Source organism: Kogia breviceps, chromosome 12, assembly GCF_026419965.1.
Source record: "Kogia breviceps isolate mKogBre1 chromosome 12, mKogBre1 haplotype 1, whole genome shotgun sequence".
Taxonomy (NCBI): Eukaryota; Metazoa; Chordata; class Mammalia; order Artiodactyla; family Physeteridae; genus Kogia; species Kogia breviceps.
Genome location: NC_081321.1, coordinates 99,003,720 through 99,029,136, shown reverse-complemented (window position 1 = coordinate 99,029,136; position 25,417 = coordinate 99,003,720). Strand labels below are relative to the sequence as shown.

The window sequence follows — 25,417 nt, the reverse complement described above, 5'->3', positions numbered from 1 at the left end:
TCTAAAGAGAATTTAGAAGAATTTTCCCCCCATCTTAACACTCTTATGGGAAAAGTGCTTCTCTGGCCTGAATTATCTGGACCATGATAAAAGAATAACTGTATACATGATGGATCCCTGCTGTGTCTTGCTGATTTCACAGAAGAGGTGATATTTGAACTAAGCCTTGAAAATACTATCCACCCATCCATCCATCCACCCACCCACCCACCCACCCACCCACCCATCCATCCATCCATCCATCCATCCATCCATATGTTTATTCGGATGTTTACTGAGCTCCTTCCACAGGCCAGGCATTCTGAAAGTGTAGGGAACACAGATACAATCCCTGCCTTCAAAAAGGTCCAGAGAAGAGGGGACGATAAAAAGTAACGATAGGTTAACTGCTCTGATGGAGTATGCCCGGCGCTAGAAGAGCTCAGATTCAGGAGAGGTTTCACTGAGGAGGTGACTTCGGGGAGAACGGCAGTTTGCAGGAGGATGGCATGGCACATGCTAAAGCAAAGAGAAAGTGCATGCAGAGAAGGACAAGAGCCCTGCGTGACTGGAACACAAGCAAGGGGGTGAGCTAGAGTGGGGAGCAGGAGGGAGATGTAGCTGAAAACATGGGCAGAGGCTGGAGGAGGCAGGGCCTCAAATGCCATTCCAAGGGAGTTGGGATTCCTCTGCTAGTGAAAGAATCATAGAAGTTTCCAAAGAGGGGAGGGACATAACCAGACTGGTCCTTCAGAGAGGTCCTCTGGCTTCAGCTTGGAAGATAGGAGACTGGAAGCCAGTCCAGACCAGAGATGCTCAGAAAGGAGGTCTGGGAGACAGTGGCGGCTTGGAGATGAATGGCTAGGAGCATGTGTGTGCTCTCGTGGCGGGTTAACCGCTGCCTCTGTCATAGGGCACTGGGCATAGTGTTAACGGTACACCCGTCCTCTCCACTAGACAGCAAGGTGGGCCCCTTCCCCACTTGCCTTCCGTGTACTTGTAGGAAGGACCTGAGGACCCTCCAGTAACCTTTACTTTGATTCCTCTTGACATTCTGCCTTCCCTTCACATTTCTGCTTGAAAACAGCGCCAGCAGCCACAGAAATGCTAGACATGTAAAGCAATGCTGGCAGGAAATCACCCATTCCCTCAACAGACAAGGGCAGAGCACCTACTGTGTGCTAGGCCCTGCCAGGAGCTAGCGACACGGCACTGTATGAGACAGACTTGGTCCCTGCCTTCATGGCGCCTTCTGGATGGTGGGGAAGACAAAAGTAAAACAGATAAATAGGAACTGCAAACGGTGATGAGCATCACAAAGGCAGTGTTATGAGAAAGACCGACAGAAGAACATAACCAAAGGATGTCAAGGCGGGCCCAGCTGAGATAGGAACATACAGGCTGAGGTTTAACCAGCATTCAGGCCAAGGGTGCAAAAGCGTGTGCAAAGGGCCTGAGGCAGCAAAGAGCTGGGCAGTGTGGCTCCAGGGAGTTGAGCGAGGGGAGAACAAGCTGAGGTCAGGCTGGAGATGCACATTAGCACTAGATGGTGCAGGGCCTTGAGAGACACGCTGGGGACTGGGCTGGGATCATGGTGGAAGAGTCAAAGCTGTGTAGTCAGCGAACCGAGGTTCCAACACCCACTGTGTGATCTTGGGCAAATCACTCGCCCCCTCTGAGTCTCTCTCGGGATGAAACGCCTGCCCCACAGGATGGGAAGTAACGCATATGAAGGCCCTGACGCCGGCTCAGGGGTCCCCGCGAGCGGCACATTCGTCGTGCTGTCCTCTGCCTCTTCCTGGTACGAAGCTGAGAACCTTAGTGGAGGGAAGCGACCTGACTTAGGTAAGGGCCGCGTCCCAGATGCTGCGATCGCATTCAGTGTTCTTCCACAGCTTCGGGCCTCCCATCAAGAACAAACAGAAAGGGAGGTTCGAGTCTCACGACAGAGCTTTTTTGCCTCGGTTAAAGGCTCAGCTCCTGGTGACACAGTAAGGAAACGAAGCCGGGGCCAGTAGACCTGGCTCCTAGGCCCGGCTCTACCACAAATGGCCCACGTCACCTTGGCCAAGTCCCTCCCCTTCTCTGGGCCTCAGTTTCCACATCTGTGAAGTGAGAGGGGACGGAGGTCCATCAACCCCGGGGCGCCTTCGTCACCTCGTCCTCTGGGCTAAACACAAGCGGAGGAGAGAGAATCACGTCAAATGAAACACCCCAGCCTCGCTCTCTCCGGGCCTGGGCGCCCTGGCGCTGTGGACTGTGACTCCCACCAGCAGGGGCTCCTGGGCGCCCGCTCCTCGCGGAAAGCACTCCTCGGTCACCCTTGGGGGTGCCAGGCGGTGCTCGGCTCCCCCCTCCCCCCCAGGGGCAAGCAGCACAGAGACACCCGAGCACGCCAAATAAAACCAAGGCACGCCAGCCATGCTGTGTGGGATCGCCCGCTGAACCTTTATTCGGATCCCGGAGGGGAGGGTGAGGAAAGCGACAAGAGGGGGGCCCGCCACGGCCCAAAGCGCGCGCGCTCAGAGCTCTGCGGACACAAAGATGTAAAGCTTGGCCACAAAGGAGCTGACGGCGCCGTGGCGAGAGAGGTCCATCCTGACGGTCAGGAGCAAGTCCCTGGGCTCGGGGACGGGCTTGGTGAGGGCCACCACCCCGGTGTGGTGGCTCACCTTCTGGGCGGCGAAAAAGCCCTCCTCGTTGCCGCCGGTGATGGCCAGCTTCATGCTGTCCCCGGGGACGGCACTGGAGGGGCCCATGCGGAAAACCACGGCGGGCACTTGGACGTTGGTGGGGAAAGAGAGGTGGTAGTAGGTTATTCTCAGAGGCAGCTCGGGGCACTCCTGATTCTCATGGCAAGGCAAGCGCTCGCAGCGGCTGCAAGAAAAGTGGGCAGAGAGAACGAAGAGGGAGGGTTAGGGCCCGTTCAGCAAGCGGAGAGACAACAGAGCATGGGGGCGGGGAAGCGGGGGCTCGCTGGGCGGGGCCTCCCGCCGCCCCTCTGGCCAATCAGCCAACGGGAAGAGCACCCCTCACTCACCTGTGGGAGGTGCCGGGGACCTCCGGGCCGCGGGCTCAGGCACTAGCCTCTTCCAACACCCTCAGGGGGCGCTGGGCGGCTGGGGTCAAGGGTCGTGCCTGGAGCGAGGTGCGTCCCCTTCTCACTGGCAGAGCCCCACCCCGGGCCGTCCTCACCAGGCACACCCTGCCCTCTGAGTGTCGTCCAGGCTCCTGGCTCCTCGCCCAGACAGTGGTCAGGGCGACACGGGGCTCCTGAGCGGTCTCGGAGACGAGCCCCGACGTGAGCGTCTGCACGCCGGCAAGCATGGCTGCTGCCGTTTACGGAGCGCGCGGCCACCCGTCGTCACGCCTCCGCTAGGGCGATCACACCGCGCGGGGCTGGGGGGCTGAGGGCCCTTTTTCAGATGAGGAAACTGAGGCGGAAAGAGTCAGTGGCCTTCCTGAGGTCACAGAGTGTGTGAGGAAGCTAGATTTGTGCTCAGGCAGTGAGGTCTGTTCCCCGTCTTCCCTCGCTAAGCCCTGTGCTCTAGGCCCGGTTCCCTGTCTGTGTCCACGGGGCCAACCAGGGCTTGAGGCGGAGACGGAGAGATGTGCTAACTTCCTGTGACAGGATGCGGACAGGACCTAACTTCCTGTGACAGCACGGGGACAGGTTCTAACTTGCTGTACAAGGATGCAGACAGGTTCTAACCTACTGTGACAGGATGGCGACAGGTTCTAACGTCCTGTGACAGGATGGGGACAGGTTCTAAAGCCCTGTGACAGCACGGGGACAGGTTCTAACTTGCTGTACAAGGATGGAGACAGGTTCTAACCTACTGTGACAGGGTGGGGACAGGTTCTAAAGCCCTGTGACAGCACGTGGACAGGTTCTAACTTGCTGTACAAGGATGGAGACAGGTTCTAACGTCCTGTGACAGGATGGGGACAGGTTCTAAAGCCCTGTGACAGGATGGGGACAGGTTCTAACGTACTGTGACAGGACGGGGACAGGTTCTAACCTACTGTGATAGGACGGGGACAGGTTCTAACTTCCTGTGAGATGATAAGAACAGGGCCTATCTTCTGCCTCCTGAACTCCAGGCCCATCACACTCTGAAGGCAACTGCCTTAGAAGCAGAGCCAAGGTGCAGAGCCCTACGGGACTTGACAGAGCATGTCCCAGGAAGTTCTGCCATCTTGACTGTGTTTGGATTCTCCAACCACGAGCATCTACTATCATGCCTCCATTTCAACGTTTTTAGTTTCCATGCCTCTTGTTAGGCGACTAGGACTTATTTACACTTGGCATTTATTGTGAGCGCTGCCTCTTTTTACATCCTATGTCCAGGATATGAAATCCTTTCTTTTAGTTGGCCATTTACCATTCTGAGCTCTTAGAAAGGGCAGCCCTGGGAATGAGCTCCATGCTAGTAAAGGTGTGTGAGGATCAGCAACAGTGAAGAGGAGGGTCCTGCAGGGGAGGGGGCTCAGAGGCAGAGGGGGGAGGTGGGAAAGGAGGCGGGCATGGGCGCTGCTCAGGGGCAGCCCCCTCCCCCAGAGACGCCCAGGTCCAGGCCAGATGGGAGCGTGCCAGGTGACTGTGGAGAAACCGAGGGACGGGGCCTGGCCTCGTGCTGGGTACACTGGGCTTTCTCCTTACCCAAGCTCACCTCACTGCCTCACCCGGTTCTCCTTATTCTACTGACGAAGCTCAGTGAGAACGTGTCATTTGTCCATGACTCCACAGTCTGTACTAAATGCCAGAAGCAAAGTGGGCCTGTCTCACTTCAAAGCCTGTGTGTGTACACACACACACACACACACACACACACACACACACACACACACACACACACGCGCGCGCGCGCCCCAGCTGCTTCCGGAAAGGCCTGGTGGATCTGGCCAGCAGGTGGCGCCAGGGTCTCCTTCATGTGCGTTACGTTTTCCCACGTTTCCCATATCCAAGGCCAGGATTTTGATTCGCCAGAGGATTAAGACGGCAGGGTGGCAGGCAGGGAACATGAGGTGTGCGTGAAGTTCTGGTATCACACACCAGAGGGCTGGATACTCCTTCCTCCTCAACGGTCTCCACCCACCCCCAACCCCACAGGGTCACCAAGCAGAGCCCCCAAGTCCTCCCTCACTCTGGGCCTTTCTGAGCCTGGCTCCTTTCAGACTGCTTGCTTCCCAAGGGTGGGGCTGTGGCTCCCTGGCTTCATCTCCAGTACCAGCTCGACACCTACATGCTTTCTACCTGCACATGAGTGAATACGGGCCTGATTTTCCTGGTCAGTTCCAACATCAATTATCCTATCCTGCTCTCCCCCATACTTGCTGAAACATCTCAGAAAGCATAACAACTGCCTCTGGCAAACTGCCTGTCAGCCCGGGGACGGCAGCAAAGTCTTTGCTAGCCGGTATGTCTAGACAGAGGAGGGGCCGTCGCCACTGCCATCTATTTCGGAACAGAGAAGGCCCGGACCCCCGGTACCACACACCTTGGTTTCCACCTCGACCCGCACGGGGGAACAACGTGCCCCCGATTTTCCAGTTCAACGAATTTGATCGGGACACCCCAAGTTCCATGAAAATGCAATTACTGGAGGCCACTGCACGCCAGAGAAAAAAGGTCCTCAAGGCCAGTCCCTTCTCTCGGGAGGCATGGCCATTCTGGCCGCCCCCCAGGCTGTCTGATGCTCGCGGCGGTCCCTGCTGGCAGTTTCCTGACTTTAAGGCTCCTGTCATTCTGGACACAAGCCCCAGGAACCGGCCGGGGCAGGGCTCCACCAGCTCTGTCCACCCGCACTACCTCCTGGGGCCGAACGGCTGGGCCGGCCAGCCTCGCTCTGGCTTCCGAGACCCCAGGTCTCCGGGGTCTGCCCCGCCGAGGGGTTGTAAAGAGCATGTTTTCGGTCCCACCCCAGGCTCTGGGACACTGAACGTTCCTCCCGTGGGAAGGAGGGAATTGTGTGTTCGGGATCTTAACGGCCTGGTCAGTCCGTGAGGCCCAGCCCTGTGGTTTGCGGCCCAGCCTGCTGGGTCATGTTCCAGTTACCACTGGCCAGAAGGAGGCTGTGTGGAGAGAGGGAGGGTTGAGGCCCGGAGACAGAAAGACAAAGAGACACACAGAGAGAGAGAGAGAGAGAGAGAGAGAGACTCAAACCTTGCCTGTAAAGGCTCCCTTAATGTTAACCACAGAAGTGCCGGTTACTGGGTCCTTCCTAATGCAGCCTTTTAAATTTTACAAATTGCTTTCTGAAGGTCAGATAGTAAATTCCTTAAGAGGATTTTTGTGGAGAAGGAAAAGGGCTGTAAAGTAGAAAACCCCAGTCGGAGGGGTCTGCAGCACCGAGAGCGGCTCGGGCCCCTCCTCACCCGGAGCTCTGGCCTGTGTCCTGCCCACGTCGGTCGACGTGACGTGTCCGGGACCTGTCACCGTGCTCACCCTAAGCGGGCGGTGCTCCTGTGGCCCCAGAGTGACCCCCCCAGCTGGGAGGAGGCAACCAGGCTGAGAGCCCCTGTGGCGCCTCAGCCCGGGATTCCAGGCCCGGCCCCCACTTCCTGTGCCTGACGCTGGGCTCCTGGCTGGTCCCTGCTTCCCCAATGGGGTTGACAAAGGAGAAACTGTAACTAGACAGATTCCCACGCGCAGCGGACGCGGCCCGAGGACCACACAGCCCTTCAGGAACCCACGTCTCGCCTTCCCATCGGAGGGCTGAGCGACCCTAGACCCGCCAGCCACCCAGTCAGCAGCGGAGCGAGGGCTGCAGAGCTGCTCTGAGGAACCTCGGGATTCTGAGGACGAGGACAGGGCGGCCAGCTGCACGTGGAGCTTCACTGCCAATCCTCAGTAACCCTCCGGGCACTGACAAGCACGTACTGTCAGCGCTGTGTCACAGAGGCAAAAAGGGCCCTCGCGTGACCAAGACCCAAGGTCGTGGCACCGAGGCACAGGAGAGCCAGGCCCGGAAGCCAGGATGGGACCCAGCCCTGGCTCCTTCTTCCCCCGGGCAGCCTCCCAGGCCGTGCCCCAACCTGGACACCAGGGCCCACCTTCCCTCTATCCATAAAGACCTGCAGTAAAACATGCCCTGGGGCGCCTATCCACGCCCCCCCCCCCCAGGGCTGGGCTGAACTCAGAGCAAGTGGTATGGAGGTGGCTCAGCCCCACAGCCGCAGGACACCCTACAGGAACCCAGGAGGGCGATACCACCGCCCCCTTTACAGCAAGAAGCTCAGGGGACCTGGTCAGGGTCAAGGTCAAGGGGCCTGGAACGGACTGAGCTTAGGAGGCAAACCTAAGCGAGCCAGACACCAAAGCCAGATGGTTCGCCTCAATGCCAGGCAGCATCTCCGTGAGGCTCGAGAACAGCCACAGGGGCCCAGTCAGGACCCTCACGGGGGTCGGGGTCGGGGGCGGTGGGGGGTGGGGTGGACCACACCTTTTCCCAGCTCCGCTTGCTCCCAGCCTCCGCTCCGGCCGCTGGGGGGCGCTGGTGAGCGGCATGTTGGTCAAGGGGCCACAGTCCTCCCTGGAGGGGCTGCTTGGAGCCTCAATCTCCCCCCTCACCTTGACCGTGGGTAGGGGCTCACTTCCTGCCCTTTCAATACAGAGAAGGACGGAGCCCCCCCCATCATCCCCTGGGGGGCAGGCTGGGGAACCCACGGGATGGAGACAGACCAGGCCCCAGAGCATCAACCCCTCGGTCAGCAGAACGTGGTTCCTCGCTGAATACCCCATATTCACAGCCAGGACTCCTCTGTTCCCCTTCGATGCAGCCCCGCAGCCCCGCAGCAATCCCACCCTTGGCTCCCTCTCCTTATGCCTAACTCGGCTTCTCCTTCCTCCTTCGCTCAAGCATTGCCATCTCCAGGCCCCCCTGCCTACCGTGCTCCCCGCCGGAGCCGGGGGGCCCTCCTTGGTCTCGGTACCCTTGCTCTCTGCCCACTGCCGTTCTGCACGTGCTCCTTGGGGGCTCAGAGCAGGGGATGGGGGGGCCTCTGTGGGCCCACTGTCTGTCCAGGTGGCTGCACACAGCAGGCTCACGGTGAACATTCCCCAGACAAGTAAATGACCTTCACCGGCACTGCGGGGCGGCGAAGGATTCCACAACAAGCATCAACGCGGTGCGGGGCAGGGGGCAACTTCAGCCACAACCTCAGGACACGACGCGAGCCTGCTGGCCTGCCCACCCCCAGCTCAGGAGGCGCGAGGTCCCCACACAGGGCAGCCTCCTCCCCTTTTACTTTCGTGACTGTGTGTGAGTTATACATGGAGAGCAATCGGCCGATCTTCCAGAATCCTCAGACCCGGACCCAGACAAGGGCCTGGGAGCGAGGGGATGCAGACAGACAGCAGCGCAGCCTCAAATTAAGGACCCGGATCTTTGTTCAGGGCTTGGGGAGCGCCAACAGTGCCCGCTTAGCTGTTGCATAACCCACAGGCTCTTTGGAATGCTGGCAAAGCCAGTTCTGGAGCGGCTTCTCCCTACCTGGCAAGCGCGGCCGCTGGGGAAACTGAGAGGACCTGCGGGGGGGCAGGAGAGACGCTCTGGCATTCGGCCAGCAGGAGGCGAGACCAGAACAGCAAGTGGATGCTGGGGCCTGGGACCCGCCCCAGATGGCACTGACCAGGGTCAAGGCCAAGAGGCCGTGTCTCCCAGGCAGCCTGGCCGTGTGCTGGCTCTGAGCACTTGCCGGGGCTGGAGGGAAGGGGTCACGCATCCACGCTCGAGATTGCCTCCCACCGCGGAGCTTTTCCTGAAACAAACTGCCGGGGGCACGAAAGGAGACCCATCTGATAAAATAAGGGATGGGGTCGTGTGAGGCGAGACCAGAGGGTCCTCACTGCTCCCTGAGGAACAGGGCTCCTGGACACCCCAGCAGGATATATCCCGGTGGCCTGGGAGTGCGTGAGCTCACAGTGACACATGGATACACGGCTTCAAGCTGAGGACACAGAACCTTTCGTGCTGTTCCCACGCCGCCACTGGGCTGAAGAGAATCTGGCTTTCAGGTGGGGTCATCTAACAATGACACCCCAGCAAGTCACGTCGGCTCCCCCAGAGTCATCGCTACCTTTATCTGAGTCAGAGCAGGTTCTGCATGTCACAGATGAGGAAACTGAGGCCCTGAGAGCTGTCCCTTGCCCAAGGCTTCACCCCGGGGAGCGAGAGGGCCGGGGTGTCTGCCTGGCTCCGTGCACGGGCGGGTCTGGGAGCAGGCCTGCCGACCTTGAGCCCATGAGGTCACGACCTTCGCTTTCTGCAGCCAGTCTCATTGGCATCTAGGCGCCTGAGAACCAGGGATCCTTGAGTTTCCCAAGACCCACGTGGGAGGGCACGGCTCATTAACTACCCGCCCAGGCCGGGAGCCGGGCCCCCAGGAAGGCCAACACAGACAGACAATCGCGGGGACCGAGGGACTTACGTGTCTGCGGAGCGGCGGTAGTTCTCGGGACACTCGAAGGCCAGGCAGCGGAAGCCGCCCTGGATGTTGAAGCAGGTCTCATTGATAGAGCAGTTGTGGATGCCGGTCACACACTCATCGATGTCTGCAGGAGATCCCAAGGCAGCACGGTGAAGGCCAAGGCCCCCCAGCAGTCCCCAGCCACAGACAGGGGTGCCCAGAGCTCCCATCAACCAGGGTCAGCAGGGATCAGGCCATCCTTGCCCTCCATGGGCTGCTCTCTGGAGCAGGGCCCTGTGCCAGCTTTTTTACTTATAGGAGATGGTATTTAATATACCTATTTTTCAGAATCCCAGGAGCAAGCATAATAATGATAATGGCAAACACTGTATGACAGCCCTTAAAGTGTTTTGCAGGAAACACCTGCTTCTCATTATAATTAAATGAGGCCAGTGCTGTTATTATCCTCATTTTAGGGAAGTCATAGGGGTTAAGTGACTGGCCTAAGGTCACACATTCTGTGAGTGGCGGAGTCGGGCTCTGAACCCAGGCAGCCAGTGCCTCTCTGAGGCTCCCGAGTTACATCAGCCTCACCTCACGTGCCACTTGTAACATCCTAGGAAGGAATGAGCAGAAGCCACTAGCCCCATATTACAGATGAGGAAACCGAGGCTTAAAGGGATCCTGTGTTGGGTCCAGGGCCCAGAGTCAGTGACTATCTGGGCTGGACCGGAACCCGGCCTGGGGCATGTCATGAGGTCACCCTGGACACGGGGAGCCGTCCCCATGTCCAGACAACTGTCTGGAACAGCCAAACGGTGGGCCCAGGGGATGTCACCGTGCCAGAGGCATCTGTTAAGAGATGCCAAATCCTGACCATTGGTGGTAAAAACAGCACTCCCCAATCTCAAAGGCTGAGGCTCAGGAATGTGTTTTCGCTGTGTCTGGCAGGACCCCAGGCTGCGGTGAGGGCGCCTGGCCAGGTCATCTGCTTTGTCAGAAATGTGAAACAGAGCAACTTCCATCCAGAGCTCTGGACGAGCTGAGTGGGTCCCTCCCAGGAAACGCCACAGCTCCTGCCCGCCTCTGATCAAAGTCTTCAAACCTTCTTCATGACCAGAAAGGACATCTGCAGGACCCGGGCCCTCCAGAGCCTCCGGGCCACCAGCCCCGCGTGGGGACTCATCAGGAGGGGCCGGACGGAGCCAACTTCTGACTCAGCTTCTGCGGCCATTCCCGGAGGTGAGGCCCACGCGCCCGTTCCAGGGTCGCCCCTTCACAAATATCTACTTAGCACCCCCCTCAGTTAACCAAATGGACGGTTACGGGACGCTGATGACCCCTGGAGTGTTCTTAGAAATGGGAGCCTCTAGTACCACAGGACGGACGCCGCTCGCCCCTCGTTTAGCCGACCCCCGGGCCCCTGCGGCACCCTCCAGCCACAGTGGCCCTAAATACAGAGACCTCTGGGTTGTCACACACCCTGACCTGGCCCAGCCCCTCGCCAAGTGGGGATCAGCACCATGGGACAGAGGCCCGCGTCGTCTGCTCACTGATTTGCCCTTAACACCCAGCAGGACCTGGGTCTGTCGAGCGACTGCACGAAAGACTAAAGAGCAGCGCTGTGCTGTGGGGTCTTCCAGGCACTGACGTCCTGTTTCCTCCATGGTGGGCCCTTCCTAAAGGCCGTCAGCCTCGCTTCGGGCCCTCTCGGGGCTGCCCAAGGCAGGTTGGGAGGCTCAGAACCCCCGGCGGACAAGTGTGCCCGGGCACGGGAGACCAGGGTGCCCGCGGAGCCCAGGACACACCCAGGATGCAGAGTTGCCCCCTCTCCGGACGCACCCCGTCTGTGGTGTGGCTGCCGGGCCTCAGTCCGCCAACACCGCAGAGCCCGGAGCCGGCCTCAAGACAGCCCGGAAGCCCCACCCACTCACCTTGGCAGTTGCGGCCATTGGGAGCCAGCCTGTATCCGGTCGGGGGGCAGCTGCACTGGAAGCTTCCAGGGATGTTGAGGCAGCGGTAGGAGCAGATGTGGCCCCCGGTGGGCAGGGCACACTCGTCGATGTCTGTGACGGCAAAGCCCACCCTCAGCGTCTGTGTGGACCCCGGCTGGGCTACACCCGCCGTGGTGGGCTGAGCTGCGGCTGGGGTGGCCTCAGAGGCCATCACGCCAGAAGGGGAAACTGAAGCCCAGAGAGGGTAAGAGCCTAGCCCAGGGCCACACAGCAAGTTCACGGTGTGAAATGTGCACGTGGAAGGGGAGGAGGGAGACCGGGGAACCGGTGGCAGGGGCCAGTGCCCAGGGCTTCAGAATGACACACACAGAGGTGCCCCGGCTGGCTACATCCTAATGCTGACTATTCTAAATGTGCTAATAACAAACACACCTTACCTAGAAACAGTGATAATCTTAACGGGAGTCATCCTTTGAGCACCTACATGGTGCCAGGCACATATGAAGTGCTTTTGAGTCATCATTTGGATTCATCCTTTGACAACCTGGTGTGTGGGGGTTTAACCCCCATGTTGCAGAGAGGCTGGTCCAGGCCCAGGGAGGGGCTTTGGAAAGGCCAGAGGCAGAGCTGTGAGTCAGGGACGTGGGCGGCCCCTGGGCCCCCTCCTCGCCCATTCCTCACCCGCCACTGCCCTGCCCGAGGTCCCGGCACACGTGGCGACCCCCGTCGCCATGTTTCATTTTACTGAAGAAAAACCTGTGAGTGGCTTTGTACCTTTACAAACTTCACTCTCAATGGTGGGTAAAGTGCATCCAAATAAATCTCAGTTAGAGGGGAAAAAAAGAAACCAAAAAACCACCACCCAGCAGCCAGAAGGAGACGGGGGATGAGGAGGGGTGCTTTCGCCCTCAGCCGAGCGGGGAGCCCTCACCTTCGCAGGTGACCCCGTCCACGTCACTGAGCTGGTAGCCTCTCCGGCAGTAACACTGGTAGGAACCATAGACGTTGGCGCACTCCTGGCTGCAGGGGCTGCTGCTACACTCGTTCACGTCTGAAAGAGAGGGTCCCGGGGTCACCGCTCAGTGCTGGCGGGGCCGTGACCTCCCTCAAGTTCACACACACACACAGAGGCAGAGGTTACCACGTGTAGAGCCAGGGACCTGCCTGGAGTTGCCCCCAAGGGAGAGAGGGCCCGCTCTAGCCCCTGACAGCTGGAGGACCTGGCATCTCCCCACACCCACCGCCTGCTTCAAGCCAGACCGACTCTGGGCTCTTGCTCCTCTGTTCCCTTTGCCTAGAGCAGAGATCAGTAAACTTCTGGCCCACCACCTGTGTTTGCAAATAAAGTTTTATTGGTACGTGGCCTCGCTCATTCACTTACTGTGGTCCATGGCTGCTTGTGCGTTACAAGGGCAGAGTTGAGTAGTCGCAAAAGAGAGGTAGCTGGCAAAGCCTAAAACATTTACCGCGTGGCTTTTGGAAAAAAAGTTTGCCAACCTCTGAGCTAGAAGTCCCTCCTCATTTTTGTTTACTGCTAACCCTTAGCAGGGCAGGAGAGGTGAGCAGCCGAGAATGTCCGCTAGCCTCTCAACCCGAGTCTCATCCCTGCAGCCCCACACGCCTGGCCTGGCTGCCACCTGGTTCACTTGCTCACCTCCGCTCACTGTGGTTTCTCACATCCTAGAGACACTCCCACGTTATCGCCACAGGTCTGGGGCGGCGGGTGCTTTGTAAGTGCTTAGTGGAATAATACCGCAAGGATGGCCAGGCCCTGGTTTTGTGTCCACAGTATTGTCCACTAACATAGATATGAGTACCTACTACTCAGCCGTTTAGGAGTGACCAGGGACAGCACCAGCCACCAACGATAGTAACAATGATACAAGCAGCCTCCACATCACAAGTGTGTCATCTTACGTCGGGCACCGTGATAAACCCTCGACAGGTTTCCTCTTGATTCACCCTCTCGACCCCCTACAAGGTGGGTCCCGCTATCCCCCTTTTACAGATGAGGACACTGAGGCCCAGAAATGCTGAGTTACTCCTTCAAGGCCATAAATGTGACAGAGCTGGGATGTGAATCCAGGCCCAGGGACCACCAGGTATGAATCTTGCTCCTTGCTGTTACGTGTGTGTGTTGGGTCTGGTTTTGGGGGACAAATCCCAGAATCTCAGGAGAAGCCTCGGACCCAGGAGTCCATCACGCTGTCCACGCTCCAGGTTGAGAATTACACACTGGGGTGCATATCCTGGCATATCTGACTCTTGTGATCATCCTCCTTAATCCAGAAACTTAAGACCTGCCATGTCTTGAGTGTGGCTCTACAGGTGGCCCCCGGGCACTGCACTGCAAAGAAGGGAGCTTGGTGGGCCATGTGATAATTTCCAAGGGGGGGGTCAGAAGCTCTCAATTTCTGCTGACCTCATCACCTAATTCCCGAAGAAGATGTGACATCCACTGAGCACCTACTGTGTGCCAGGCCCTCCCCTCACAGGGGGTCAGTGCTCTCTGACAACCCCAAGACTCTTGACACTAATAACTCGGTCCAACCCGCCCCCCAACCCAGAGACCTGACCAAACTTCAGCATCAGCCCAAGACCATGACCCTTGAAATGCCTGCCTGGGAAAGCTTGAGGATGCCGAAGTATTTCCTGTGTATTCCAGCCAACACCGGAATACAGGCTCTGACCTCCCTTTTTCTCAGAAGCATTTACTTTAGAAAACCTGCAGATGTAAATCCTTTCTGTCCCTTTGAGATGTACCTTCTGCCACCCAGGTCCTTTTAAGGTGGGAACCAGGCCTTTGAAATGCGGTCATCAGGGGGAGGTCCCACCCCCCACCCCATCTCCCAGACTCTGCGGGAGGGTCAGAGCCAGTGAGAAGACACAGCTGGCCTAGTCCCACTGACCAGAGCCCGTAACATCCTTCACAACTACTCCTTAGCAGGCCCCAGCATTTAAAACACCCGCACCTTTTTTCTTGGTGGAGTTGAGACCAGTTTATGCCGAAGTCTCTCTCCCCCGCTGCAGTAGTCTAAATAAAATCTGTCTCGCCACTTTTAACAAGTGTCCAGCTTGTGTTTCTCTTTGGCATCAACAACCCCACTTCCCCGGTGAGGACGATGAGGCGGGTGAGGTCAGCCCCTCCCCACGGTCACGTGAGTAAGCAGTGGGTCAGAGGCCCCCAAACCCCCCACTCTCAGCCACCTCCCACACGGCTTCTGCAGCCAACTTGTCCATCCCGACGTGTGCACAGGTGTTATCCCCCCCTCCAGGGCCCAGGAGAAACTGGGGAGGGCGGTCATCTCTGATAAGCCAGCTTCTAGAGGTCTTTCCCCTGCTAATACGCTGTTTGATATGCTCTAGGGCACAGATGTGAGTCGGTCCCGTGCGGAGCTGCAGGGAGAGTGGTGGTTTCCCCAGGAGGTGGGCAGCTTGGGGGAAGGGGCGCGGACGCAGTCACAGAGCTCCTGACCCCGCCCCGCCCCGCCCTCACCTTCACAGGACCGGCCATCAGAGGAGAGCCGGAAGCCCACGGTGCAGCTACAGTAGTAGGAGCCAGGCGTGTTCTCGCACTTGTGGCCACACAGGCGCCCGGGGTAGCGTCGGCACTCGTTAATGTCTGAAACAGAGCAGGAGGTGGCTCAGGCAGCGTCCTCCCTGGGCGGCGCTGCCCGTGGTGGCAGCTCACCACCTTTGTCCCCTACTTCCCCTGGCCTCCTCCCCAAGAGAAAGAACAGAGACTTGTCCCAAACACACGGCAAGTCAGCAGGGGAGCTGGGACGGCCCCGGCCCGTCTGCCCTGTGCTCCTTCCACAGCAGCACGCCTGGGCACGTTCCCACCCGCCAGTCCTCCACCCCGAGAGAGTGCCCTCCAGGATCTGACAAAGGTGCCGTGGGGCTGGGCGGGGCAGGTGCCAGGCTCCCCTGAGCCCCCTGGTGTGGGGATGACTGGCGTCCACCAGCAGGATCTGTCCTAGCCCCTGGAGTTGGGGCCACCATGCCGTCTTGGGTTCTCCCGGCCCTGGGAGAGCACACGGCGCTGGGCCCTGCAGGAGACCACGGTCACTCCAGGGTGCCCCGGGCTGGGTCCTCCTTGATGCCATCTGGCCGGGCCCCCTGCAGGGATACCCACGTACCCACACACGTTCTGCTGATGCCGTCGAAGTAGTAGCCAGCCTTGCACTCGCAGCGGAAACTTCCGGGGGAGTTCACACAGAGATGCCCCGGCCCACAGGGCTCGGAGGGAGGAGAGCACTCATCCACATCTTGCAAAAGAGAGAAAGACACGGTGAAGCACCTTTAGTGCGTCGGGGGGTCTTCTGCCCTAAGATGATCAGAAAGGAAGGCAAAGAAGGAGCCAACTAAAACGTAACCGACAAAGCGGCATCGTTTAATTCTTAACCCGATTTCATAGAGCACCTACTATGTGCCAACTCCATGCTGGCGAGAGAGCTGACCCAGACGCAGCCTCTACCCTCGGGGGACTCCTGCTCCTGTGGGCCAGCAGTGACCCTAGTTAAGGCAGGAAGTGCCCAGTGACCGGAGAGAGGCTGAGGAAGTGCTCTGGGCCTTACGGGGAGGAGACTCCTCTGAGTGGCAGGGATCTGGGCAGGCTGGGCACACAGTGCCTTTGCCTGAATCCAAAGGAATGCAGGTGAAGAGGCAAAGCACGTAAGAGCAAAAACCACACAGAGGAAAGGGCAGGGCTTGTTGCGGGAGCAAGACCTATTTCGCCTGGATCATAAAGTCTGTGAGGTTGGGGCCAGCTCGGGGGGACTGACTGGTGAGCAGAGGGCATCTGTCCTCTGTCTGCCGCCAACGGGGAACCATCACCGACAGGGGCTGTGAGCAGGCCGGCGCGAGAGAGCTTTCAGCTCAGGATGAACCGGACAGACTGAAGGGGCAAAGCTGGCGGCAGTGGGTGGGTTGGCATTCTACTGCAATGGTCCAGGCAATAGCCAGTAAAGACCTATGCCTGGAGATCAGCAATTGGACGGACAGGTGCAAACAGCTTCCTCTGGGGATCTGCCCTCTCCTTCCAGGGAAGGGAGAGCTGTGCTGGGAGCAGACCAAAAGTCCATTCCAAATAGGTTTTCTGTTTTTAATACCAACCAACACAGCGGGTCCCCTCCTCATTGAGATGGTAGCCACGGCCACAGTTGGGCACGTTCTTCTGGCATGTGTAGGAGCCCTCCGTGTTGATGCATGTCTGCCCGACAGGGCATGGGGCACTGATACTCAAACACTCATTGATATCTACAGAGGGAAAGACGGAGACAACGGGGTTAAACCCGGAGGGCTTCCCAAAACCCAACCCCTGGATCTCCGAAGAAACCCCGTCTCCGTCCTCTTTATAAAACCACGAACGCAGTTACGACGACGCCCTCGCCCTGGACCACACAGCAGCCTCCCGACCGGCTCCCAGGTTTCAGCAGCACACGGCGCCGTAACGACCCCTCCCCGGGCCACCGTCCTGCCCCTAAACCCGCAACACTTCCACCTTCCACTGCACTGAATCCGCAGCTGCCTGCCTGGGAGCCCCCCACGGCGGTCTTCCCTGAGCTGAGCGGCGGCCGAGGGGCACGGAGGGGGCCACGCCCCCCTCCAGTGGCTGGCGGCCCCCGCGCCCCGCCCCCCAGCCTCGCTCGGGTCCGTCTCTCCTGCAGCCCAGGCTCCAGCCCTAGCCTCCAGCAGCCACTCGGGTGCCACCTCTGTGCCACGGGGCACAGAGTTCCTCCCTGGGAAGCCCGCGCCCCTGTCTGCCTGGCGAACGCGCCTTTCTTACAGCTCGAGCGCGACCTTCTCCCACATCCCCACCCCCATTCCGGGCCTGTGTGGACTCGCGCCCCCGGGGAAGGGCTGCCCTCAGCTCTCCGCACAGCGGCTCCCTCCCCGACTGGACACGCCTCTGATGGGGGGCCGTGGGGCGTGCATCCCCCTTTGCTGAACACACAGCCGGCGCGGGTGTGAACCAGTAAACCAAGGGGGAGAACTGGGTTCAGTGCTCAACCGCACAGATTGAACTTCCTACCAGGAGTATTCTCCCCAAAGGACCTAAGGTTTCAAGAATCACTCATACGTGGCCGGAGGGGAAACAGATAGGCTCCTGGGGCCCCAGGGCTGGTTCCAGGAGCTCCATGAAGATGGTTCTGGCTACACACGAGGTCAGAGCTTCCCCCCAGAGACCACACTGTCCTGTGGAAGTAAGGGTGCCGTCCATGGAGGTGTACAAGCAGAAGACCCAGGACGCACACGGGGCGAGGACGCGGGCACTGTCCTCACCCTGAAACTATCCTGGCCCTCTCCTTCTATTCTGACACACTGTCTCCTTGTGAAGATTCATTTTGGATGACGCAGTCATTTTTTTAAAAAGATGACATAAAGGTACTGACGTGAAATGATGTCAAAATACATTCGTAAGTTAAAAAAAGCAAGTGGCAGAACGGTCTGGTCCCGTTTTTAATTAAAAAAACGAAAAGTCTGGGGCACACAGACACTGCCAAGCAGGGTAGAAGCTTTCCCTTTCTGCACTTGGCTTTTGCTTTCTTTTCTGCAAATAAAGATGGACATGACTTTTGAAATAAAAAAGAATTTCTAAAAAGAAAGACCCCTGAACTTGGCTGTGGCACTCGACTGTGAGCTAGGCTGTGAACTTGATTGTGGGCACACAAAAAGCGGGACCGCCCCACCCTCCCAGAGTGCTGAGACGAGGGGCGCCTCTAGGACCTCCGAAGACCCAAGTTCGGGGGTGGGCGCTGGGCTGCGGCCAGTCCTGGACCCCCGGGCTCCTCCTCTGGAGCCTCCCCCTGTAGAGCTGCACCCCTGCAATCGGGGGTGGGGGGCGGGTGGGAACCAAGGCTAAGTCGAGACTTGCAAAGGTCCCTTCTTTGTGGAAATCGGGCTGATTTTGCCATGAGTCAGGGTTTCCATCCCCAGCAGATGCCATCCTCCGCGGAGCCCCCTGCAAGTGCGCTACAAGTCTAAGCGGGCCCCTCCTCCCTCCTGGCCCTGGGAGAGCTGTCAGCCTCCCGCTCACCGGCCTCCTTCCGGCCTCCTTCTGGGAGCGAGGACAGCCCCCCTGCTGGCAGGAGGCTGGCGAGGGGCCAATGCAGCCAAGCTGAGGCCCCCGCGGCTCAGACGCCTCGCCTCCCCCTTGAAAGGGGAGCTTTAGGAACAAAGACCGGGGTTGGCTTCAGACGAGGCCCCTGTCCTAAGGGGTTGATGTTCTACTTGTCTTTAGATATCCTGGGATGGTAATAAAGGCCGGGAAGGGCTTTCAGTCCAAACTGCCATTTCAAATCAAAGATCAATACAGATTTATCTGCAAGAGGGTGAGACAGAAGAAATTCTCGGCCCCTCGCTCGCGGCGGTACCAGCCTTTCCAGGGGGGTGACGGGGCAGCCCCAGGAAGGGTGGGTCCTGACTAGTGGCGCCTGCAGCGCAGAACAAGGGAGAGGACTCTCTGACCTCAAAGGGAGGACCCAGAAGCTTCTGCTGAGCAGAGAGCAGGGGCGGCCCGGCAGATCTGGACTCAAACGCCAACAGCATACAGTGATCTGGCCAGAGGGCTAGTCTTGGGCGACCGCGGGAGAAAGCAGGGGCCACCTCCTGTCTGCAGAACAGGTCTCTCTGGCCACTACCCCTGCCCTACGCTCCCTCTGCAACTTAAGCAATCTCACCCAGACCTCCTCTTTTTACTCAATTCCATGGGATTCGCTTTCATTTCACATTGATCTTCCTCTGATATCAACACAGTATTTTGCCACTTGGGCCATTTTTAAGGGTACAGGTCACTCACAATGATGGGCAGCCACCAGCACTGTCCACAGCCACAGACCTCTTCCATCGACCCTATGGCGAGCTGCGTCTGACCAGCAGAATAACAGTCACCACACGCTAGATTCTTCTCGTATCACACTTTATTGGAGTACAGCTTGGTTATAGAAAGATGGAAGGAAGACCCCGCAGCCTTAACGGCAGCTGCCTATATAAGATTCGGGGTACTGTGCAAGTCTCTGATTGGTTCATATCGGAGGCATGGCCACGCGTCACCTTCGGACTGGTTACTGCTTCAAAACCTTATTAGCATATTCTAACGCATGCGCACTGGCTACAGGATGGATGACTCAGCTTTTCCTATCCTGCTTTGCGGCAACGCTTTGCCGCGCCCCACAGACCCAAGCAGAATTCCACCCCTGTCCCCACCCCCGTCTCCCAGCCCCTGGCGCCACCGTTCTACTCGCCGTCTCTATGAACTTGACTCCTAACACAGAGTATCTTCTAAAACCATTTCTTAATACACAGGGCACTTCACAACCGCCTTGTTTACTCCTTGCCTCAAGCCTACAAGCCAGATATGATCATCATTCCCGTCTTATAGAGGAGGAAGGTGAGGCTCCCAGGAAGTAAATGACCTTAGGTCACTCCGTTCGACACCGGGTGTCTGTGACCTCGAAACACAAGCGCTTTCATCTAAACCAGAGACTGCTGAACCACAGCCCTGGGGCCAAACCCAGCCGCCGCCTGCGTTTGTAAATAAAGTTTTATTGGGACACAGACCCACCCACTTGTTCACACAGCCGTGGCTGCTTTCCAGCTCCAACCGCAGAGCTAAGTAGTTGCAGCGGAGACCACACAGCCCACAATGAATAACTTATTATCCAGTCCTGTATAGAAGAAGCTGGCTGACCTCCGTTCTATACACTAGGCGGTGCCCCGTCACTGGACGGTTCCCCCGCCTGGCGGACCCGTTAGCCCTGGCGGCAGCGTCTTACCAATACAGTTGCCTAGAGCATCTTGTATAAAGCCGCTCTTGCACTGTAGCTTGGGTCTGCAGCGGAAGGATCCCAGAGTATTCTGACAGATAAAATCGGGGAGGCAGTTATGAATACCACTCTCACACTCGTCAATATCTGGTACATCATAAAAAAAGGAAATTGTTAGCAAGAGTCCTGCCAGAAGCATCTTTCAACACTTTAAAATCACAAGAATTTTTTTTTTTTTTTTTTAATGCTCATTACTCAGACTATCACCCCAAACGTTCCAACAGAGAGGTCACATCCAAAAAGGGCCTTGGCCAAACGGTGCTCATGTTTCTAAGGTTCAAAACTCTGACTTTTCCCCCAAGGTTCTTATGATGCAAATTTTCTGCTATGTAATAAATAACCCAGGCATTTTCCTGGCAATATGTGGTTTGCTTTGGTTTGGTTTTCATTTCGGGCATGTTTAGTTTAGATTATAAAGCGATGATGATCTTAAGTGGTAATAAACACTGTCCCTATAAACTGATTCACTCTGCAGTCCTCGCAATATCCCAAATATGAACAGTGGTGATTGTCGTGACTGGACGTGTTGGCTGCCCTTCCCTTGAAGTTCATGGCGTCAAATGTTCAAAAGTGTATACTCAGCTGGCTGGGGCCCTGGGTTCTCGAGGTCCACACCGCCCAGGGAGTCTGCAGGGGTGGGGAGGACTGAGCTCATCCACAGGCCCTCATAATTCAAACGACGTTTTTACACAAGTGGTCTTGTTGTTCTGAAGGGCTGGAAACCCTCAGCAGAAAACTATGTCCTAACAGATCCTCATCAAAGGCTTATCTGCCAAATAACATCTATGGTTTGGCGGGGGAAAGCCAGCAGCCAGAAATGTCATGTTTTTTTATGCAGCGGAAGGGAATATGCTTTGAACTTCAAGGAAGCCTGGAATCAGATGGAAGGCAGCTGTTGTGCAAAAAAACAGCTTGGGGGTGGGGGGACTGGAAAGCACATGTGAGCACCTGAAATTCATCTCTGGTCTTGTTTTTAAATGAGCGTGTTCTAAGCCCTTTCAGAAATCCAAACTCTCCACTGTCATTAACTCAGCATTACGGTAAGGGAGGTAAATCTTCACTAATCACAGGGCCGGCTGGTGCCCCAGGCAGCCAAAGTGGGGACCCAGCACCGCGGAGCCCAGACCCCAGGGAGCCCAGTGCCACTTCCCCGTCGCATCGTATATGTACTTCTGGGGGGTGAGGTTTTGAGACGCGGAGCTCATCCTACCTCTGCAGTCATTGTCCTCTGTGAGCTCATAGCCAGTGCCACAGCTGCTGTCACGCTGGCAGCGGAAAGAGCCCGCTGTATTGATGCAGGATTCTCCAAGCCGGCAGTTTTGGCCGCCCATGATACATTCATTGATATCTAGGAGAGACACAGGTGACGTGCGAGTAACCGGCAAGAACCACCCATCCTCACGCTTCATCGGAAGGAACGTACCAGAAGGCACGATGGGACGGATCCCCCACATCCACCACGTTCCCCGGGCGTGTGCGTGTTCAGGCCACGCACCGGAACGGAGCCCTGGGCACTCGCCATGAGAGCAAAAGCAAAAGCAGAAGCAAAAGCACCGGGTCCTCCCCCCTGCTGATCGATTTCAGATCTACTGCTCTTTCTGAGCACCTGCTAAGCTAAGAGAGGTTGGGGGACGTGCTCAGGGCCGCTCAGCAGATCCTGGATTCAGAGCCCGGTCAGACCCCAAACCCAACCCCTTTTCACAGCACGGTGTTTGCATCCTCCTGGAGGACAGCCTTGGCCGGAAGCCAGGCGCTGCAAACTCCAGGAAATGCTGGCAAGCATTCACCTATGGATGGGGCCCCGAGCTGTGCAAAGCGGGCCCTGCCTGGCTGTCAAGCTGAGGCAGAGGCTCCCAGGGCAGGACGACGTTTACCTTCACAGGAGACGCCGTCGGGGAGCAGCTGGTAGCCCACAAAGCAGGAGCAGACGACCTCCTCCCCCGTGTCTCGGCACTGCTGTTTGCAGGGCCCGCCGCCTGGAGTCAGAGCAAACGTGAGCGGAGGCCAGGTGCACCCCGGAGACCTCCCGGTGTTTTCCAGGTGTTTGGATGGGGTCGGAGAAAGCACCCTCAGGGTAGGCTGACACAGAAGGGCAGGCTCCCCAGTCTGGAGCCCACCACAGCCTTCACAGCGTCCTCCCTTCCCACGGGAGACCCCCCGGGGCTGAGGCTTCAGGTCCCAGCCCTGATCTGACAGATTGGGGGGTGTGCGGGGCCTGATACCCCATCTCCACCGCCACTGCCTCAGCTCCAGCCGCCCGCTCACCTGGCTCTCTGGGCATCCCTGGTACCACCCTCCAGCCAGGCTTCCTGCAGGGCAGCCAGCGTGATGCCCAAAGAGAAATCCCATGGGGACAAAACCTCTACCAGGCAAAGATTCCAGGAAATAAAATTCTGACTGCTGCCCGGGGCCTGCAGGGCCCTGCCCACTTCTCCAGCCTCTTCCTTTCTCCCCGCACCCCACTCCGTGGCCCACCAGTGCCCAGGTGCTGCGGGTCTGCAAGTCCCCGCTTCCACTGCCACAAACCCCCTGCCAATGTCATCTCCCTGGCTAACCCATCCTCAGCCATTGCAAACCAGCTATCCCCTCCCCCAGGGAGAGCCTCGCGTGCCCCCCAGAGAGGATTACGAGTCTTTCTGGGGTTCTCTGCCCTCCCTTCCGCCTAGCCCCAGCCCTCTGTGCCGAGAATCACTGTACACCAACCACATCATTTTGTGATGAACTGGCTCCCTAATGAAAGCCCAAACACAAGGCAAGCCACTGAATGTACTCGGGCAGCAGACTCGCCGGTCCAGACATGCGGGAATGTTCCATAAAGAGAAATAAAGTCTTAGCATATGGAAAACAAAGGTGCAAGGCCCTAGTGACTTTTTTTTTTTTTTGATGTGGACCATTTTTAAAGTCTTTAAAACATATATATATATATATATTTATTTATTTGGTTGTGCTGGGTCTTAGTTGTGGCAGGTGGGCTCCTTAGTTGCGGCATGAGAACTCTTAGTTGCGGCATGCACGTGGGATCTAGTTCCCTGACCAGGGATTGAACCCGGGCCCCCTGCCTCAGCGGGAGCTCGGAGTCTTAACCGCTGCGCCACCAGGGAAGTCCCAAGGCCCTACTGATTGAATCTGCAAACACCTCTCTTATGAGACAAATGACTATTACAGATGGTACAGCTGGGGCTCCAGCCGCAAAATGAAGTATCACTCACCCCCGTCCCCTAAGGGGCTCCCAGCCTTGGGGCTCACCGTTCACAGAGTCTGTGGGCTCTGGTGGGAGAGCTTTGCACACCAGCTCCTCAAGCGGCCCCTTCTCTACAAGCCCACCCTCTCCCTCGCTCGCCCATCAGGCCCCAGCTAGGAGGAGAGGAAGGGAAGGAGCCCGGGAGTGCGGACGACAGGGACTTACAGCTGACTCCCAGCCACAGGGCTGCGGTCAAGCCCCCACAGAGATTAGCACTGGCTTTCCCTCGGGCTTCATTAACCACCAGCTAGCCCTGGGGAGGGCCTGTCTCACCTCGGCAGCGGTCATTCAGGTAGGGGTCCTCTTGTCCCTCCTCGATCTCAGAGACCTTAGCTGGGGGGGGAAGAGGCAAACACAGGTTTGTCCACACGCAGCGCCCACGTTAACGCAGAGGCGACGCCGATCATCTTCTCTTCTTGTGAATATCAGGCAGTAATGCCTGTCGGTCCATCTTACGAAAAGCTCAGTATTCATTTTATCCTTTTTGAAGACAGAGTCACACTTATAAATGTAGCGAAATCTCTAAAAGATCTATTATAACAGAAACAGCACTAGCACAGGGTCTGCCTGTAGTCAACTTGACGCTGAGTGCGGTTACCTTGGCCACTTTACTCAAATATTTCTGCAAATGCAGTCACGGCCCTACTGTAAACTAAGTCACCTCTTCCAAACCAAAAACAATGCACCTGGTAAAAGCTCAAGGCTACAGGTTAATTGTGTCCCACCCCCCCAAACCCCAGAAGATGTTGCAGTCCTAACCCCCAGTACCTGGAAATGTGACCTTAGTCTGGAGAAGGGTCATTGCAGACAATCAAGTTAAGATGAGGTCTTTAGCGCGGGCCCTAATCCAATGATGAGTGTCCTTACAAAAAGGGGAAAGCGGGACTCAGTGACAGGTACGTAGAGGAAAAGCGGTGTGAAGAAACAGGGAGAAGACAGCCATCGACAAGCCGAGGCTCCCAGAAGCTGGGAGAGAAGCCTGGAGCGGATGCTCCCGGAGGCCTCAGAAGCAGCCGGCCCTGCCGACACCTTGGTCTCGGACCTCTGGCCTCCAGACTGTGAGACAACACATTTCTGTGGTTTAAGGTCCCCAGTCTGTGGTGCTTTACTACAGCAGCCCCAGGAAATGAATTCACTTATTTGACACACTTTGCCTGCAAAGCTCAATGTAGCGCTGGACATCTACAGTCACTCACTCAATTCATTCAACAAAGGTATCTGAGTATCTGCTCTGAGGGTCAGGCACTCGTCACAGACAAGGCCCCTCCTCTCAATAATTAAGATTCAACAGAGCAATAGGATAAAGAGGGAGCCAGTGGGAGACCTGGGCCCTCATTTTATTTTTTTTGTGGTACACGGGCCTCTCACTATTGTGGCCTCTCCCGTTGTGGAGCACAGGCTCCGGATGCACAGGCTCAGCAGCCATGGCTCACGGGCCCAGCCGCTCCGCGGCACGTGGGATCTTCCCGGACCGGGGCACGAACCCGTGTCCCCTGCATCGGCAGGCGGATTCTCAACCACTGCGCCACCAGGGAAGCCCAGGGCCCTCATTTTAAAGGGTTGTGGTCCATTGGCAATTCTGGCATAGAAGAAATGGATGAGTCCTTTTAACCTGGGTGGGTAGACACAAGAATTCCTAGAATACCTGAAAAACCAAGTGCTCTGCTGATGAGGACCTTCTGCAAGATGGAATGACAGTGATCACAGTTCGATCACAATCCAACAGCCGTTACACTACAACGCTGGGTGGGAAAGCATAAATCAAAGGTACCCCCAGCACAGCCACACCTACACAAGAGAAGCCAAGAAAGACAGAAAAAAGACTGGAAGGAAACGTGACCTGATGGAAACCACATTTATCTCCGTGTTGACTTCCTCTTCCTTCTACCTTCCCGGGTCTTCTAAAATGCCTACAATGAGCACATGATACACACACGCTGGAAAAGCAGACATCAGTAGAAAGACACATATTAGTAATTCTGCTGTAAGGTTCAGCATACCAT

The 25,417-nt window shown here is 57.3% G+C and overlaps 1 protein-coding gene across 3 annotated transcripts in view; it reads right to left on the bottom strand.

Moving 5' to 3' along the window:
• FBLN1 (fibulin 1) overlaps positions 1-25,417 on the bottom strand; it is an 80,411-nt gene that overhangs the window by 26,632 nt on the left and 28,362 nt on the right. The window contains exons 5-15 of one of the 3 annotated variants that reach the window (XR_010835969.1): positions 23,688-23,747; positions 22,048-22,149; positions 21,384-21,521; positions 20,123-20,260; positions 16,461-16,604; positions 15,485-15,613; positions 14,842-14,967; positions 12,277-12,396; positions 11,325-11,456; positions 9,412-9,535; positions 2,652-2,856 (exon numbers count right to left, since the gene is read on the bottom strand). Coding sequence is in view for 2 of the 3 variants with exons in the window: in XM_059081663.2 (XP_058937646.1) it covers positions 2,502-2,856; positions 9,412-9,535; positions 11,325-11,456; positions 12,277-12,396; positions 14,842-14,967; positions 15,485-15,613; positions 16,461-16,604; positions 20,123-20,260; positions 21,384-21,521; positions 22,048-22,149; positions 23,688-23,747 (1,568 nt within the window). In the remaining variant the exon portion in view is untranslated. Of the gene's footprint in view, positions 1-2,401; positions 2,857-9,411; positions 9,536-11,324; positions 11,457-12,276; positions 12,397-14,841; positions 14,968-15,484; positions 15,614-16,460; positions 16,605-20,122; positions 20,261-21,383; positions 21,522-22,047; positions 22,150-23,687; positions 23,748-25,417 lie in introns of those variants that run through there. The other 2 variants (XM_059081663.2, XM_059081662.2) reach the window with 2 other exon arrangements.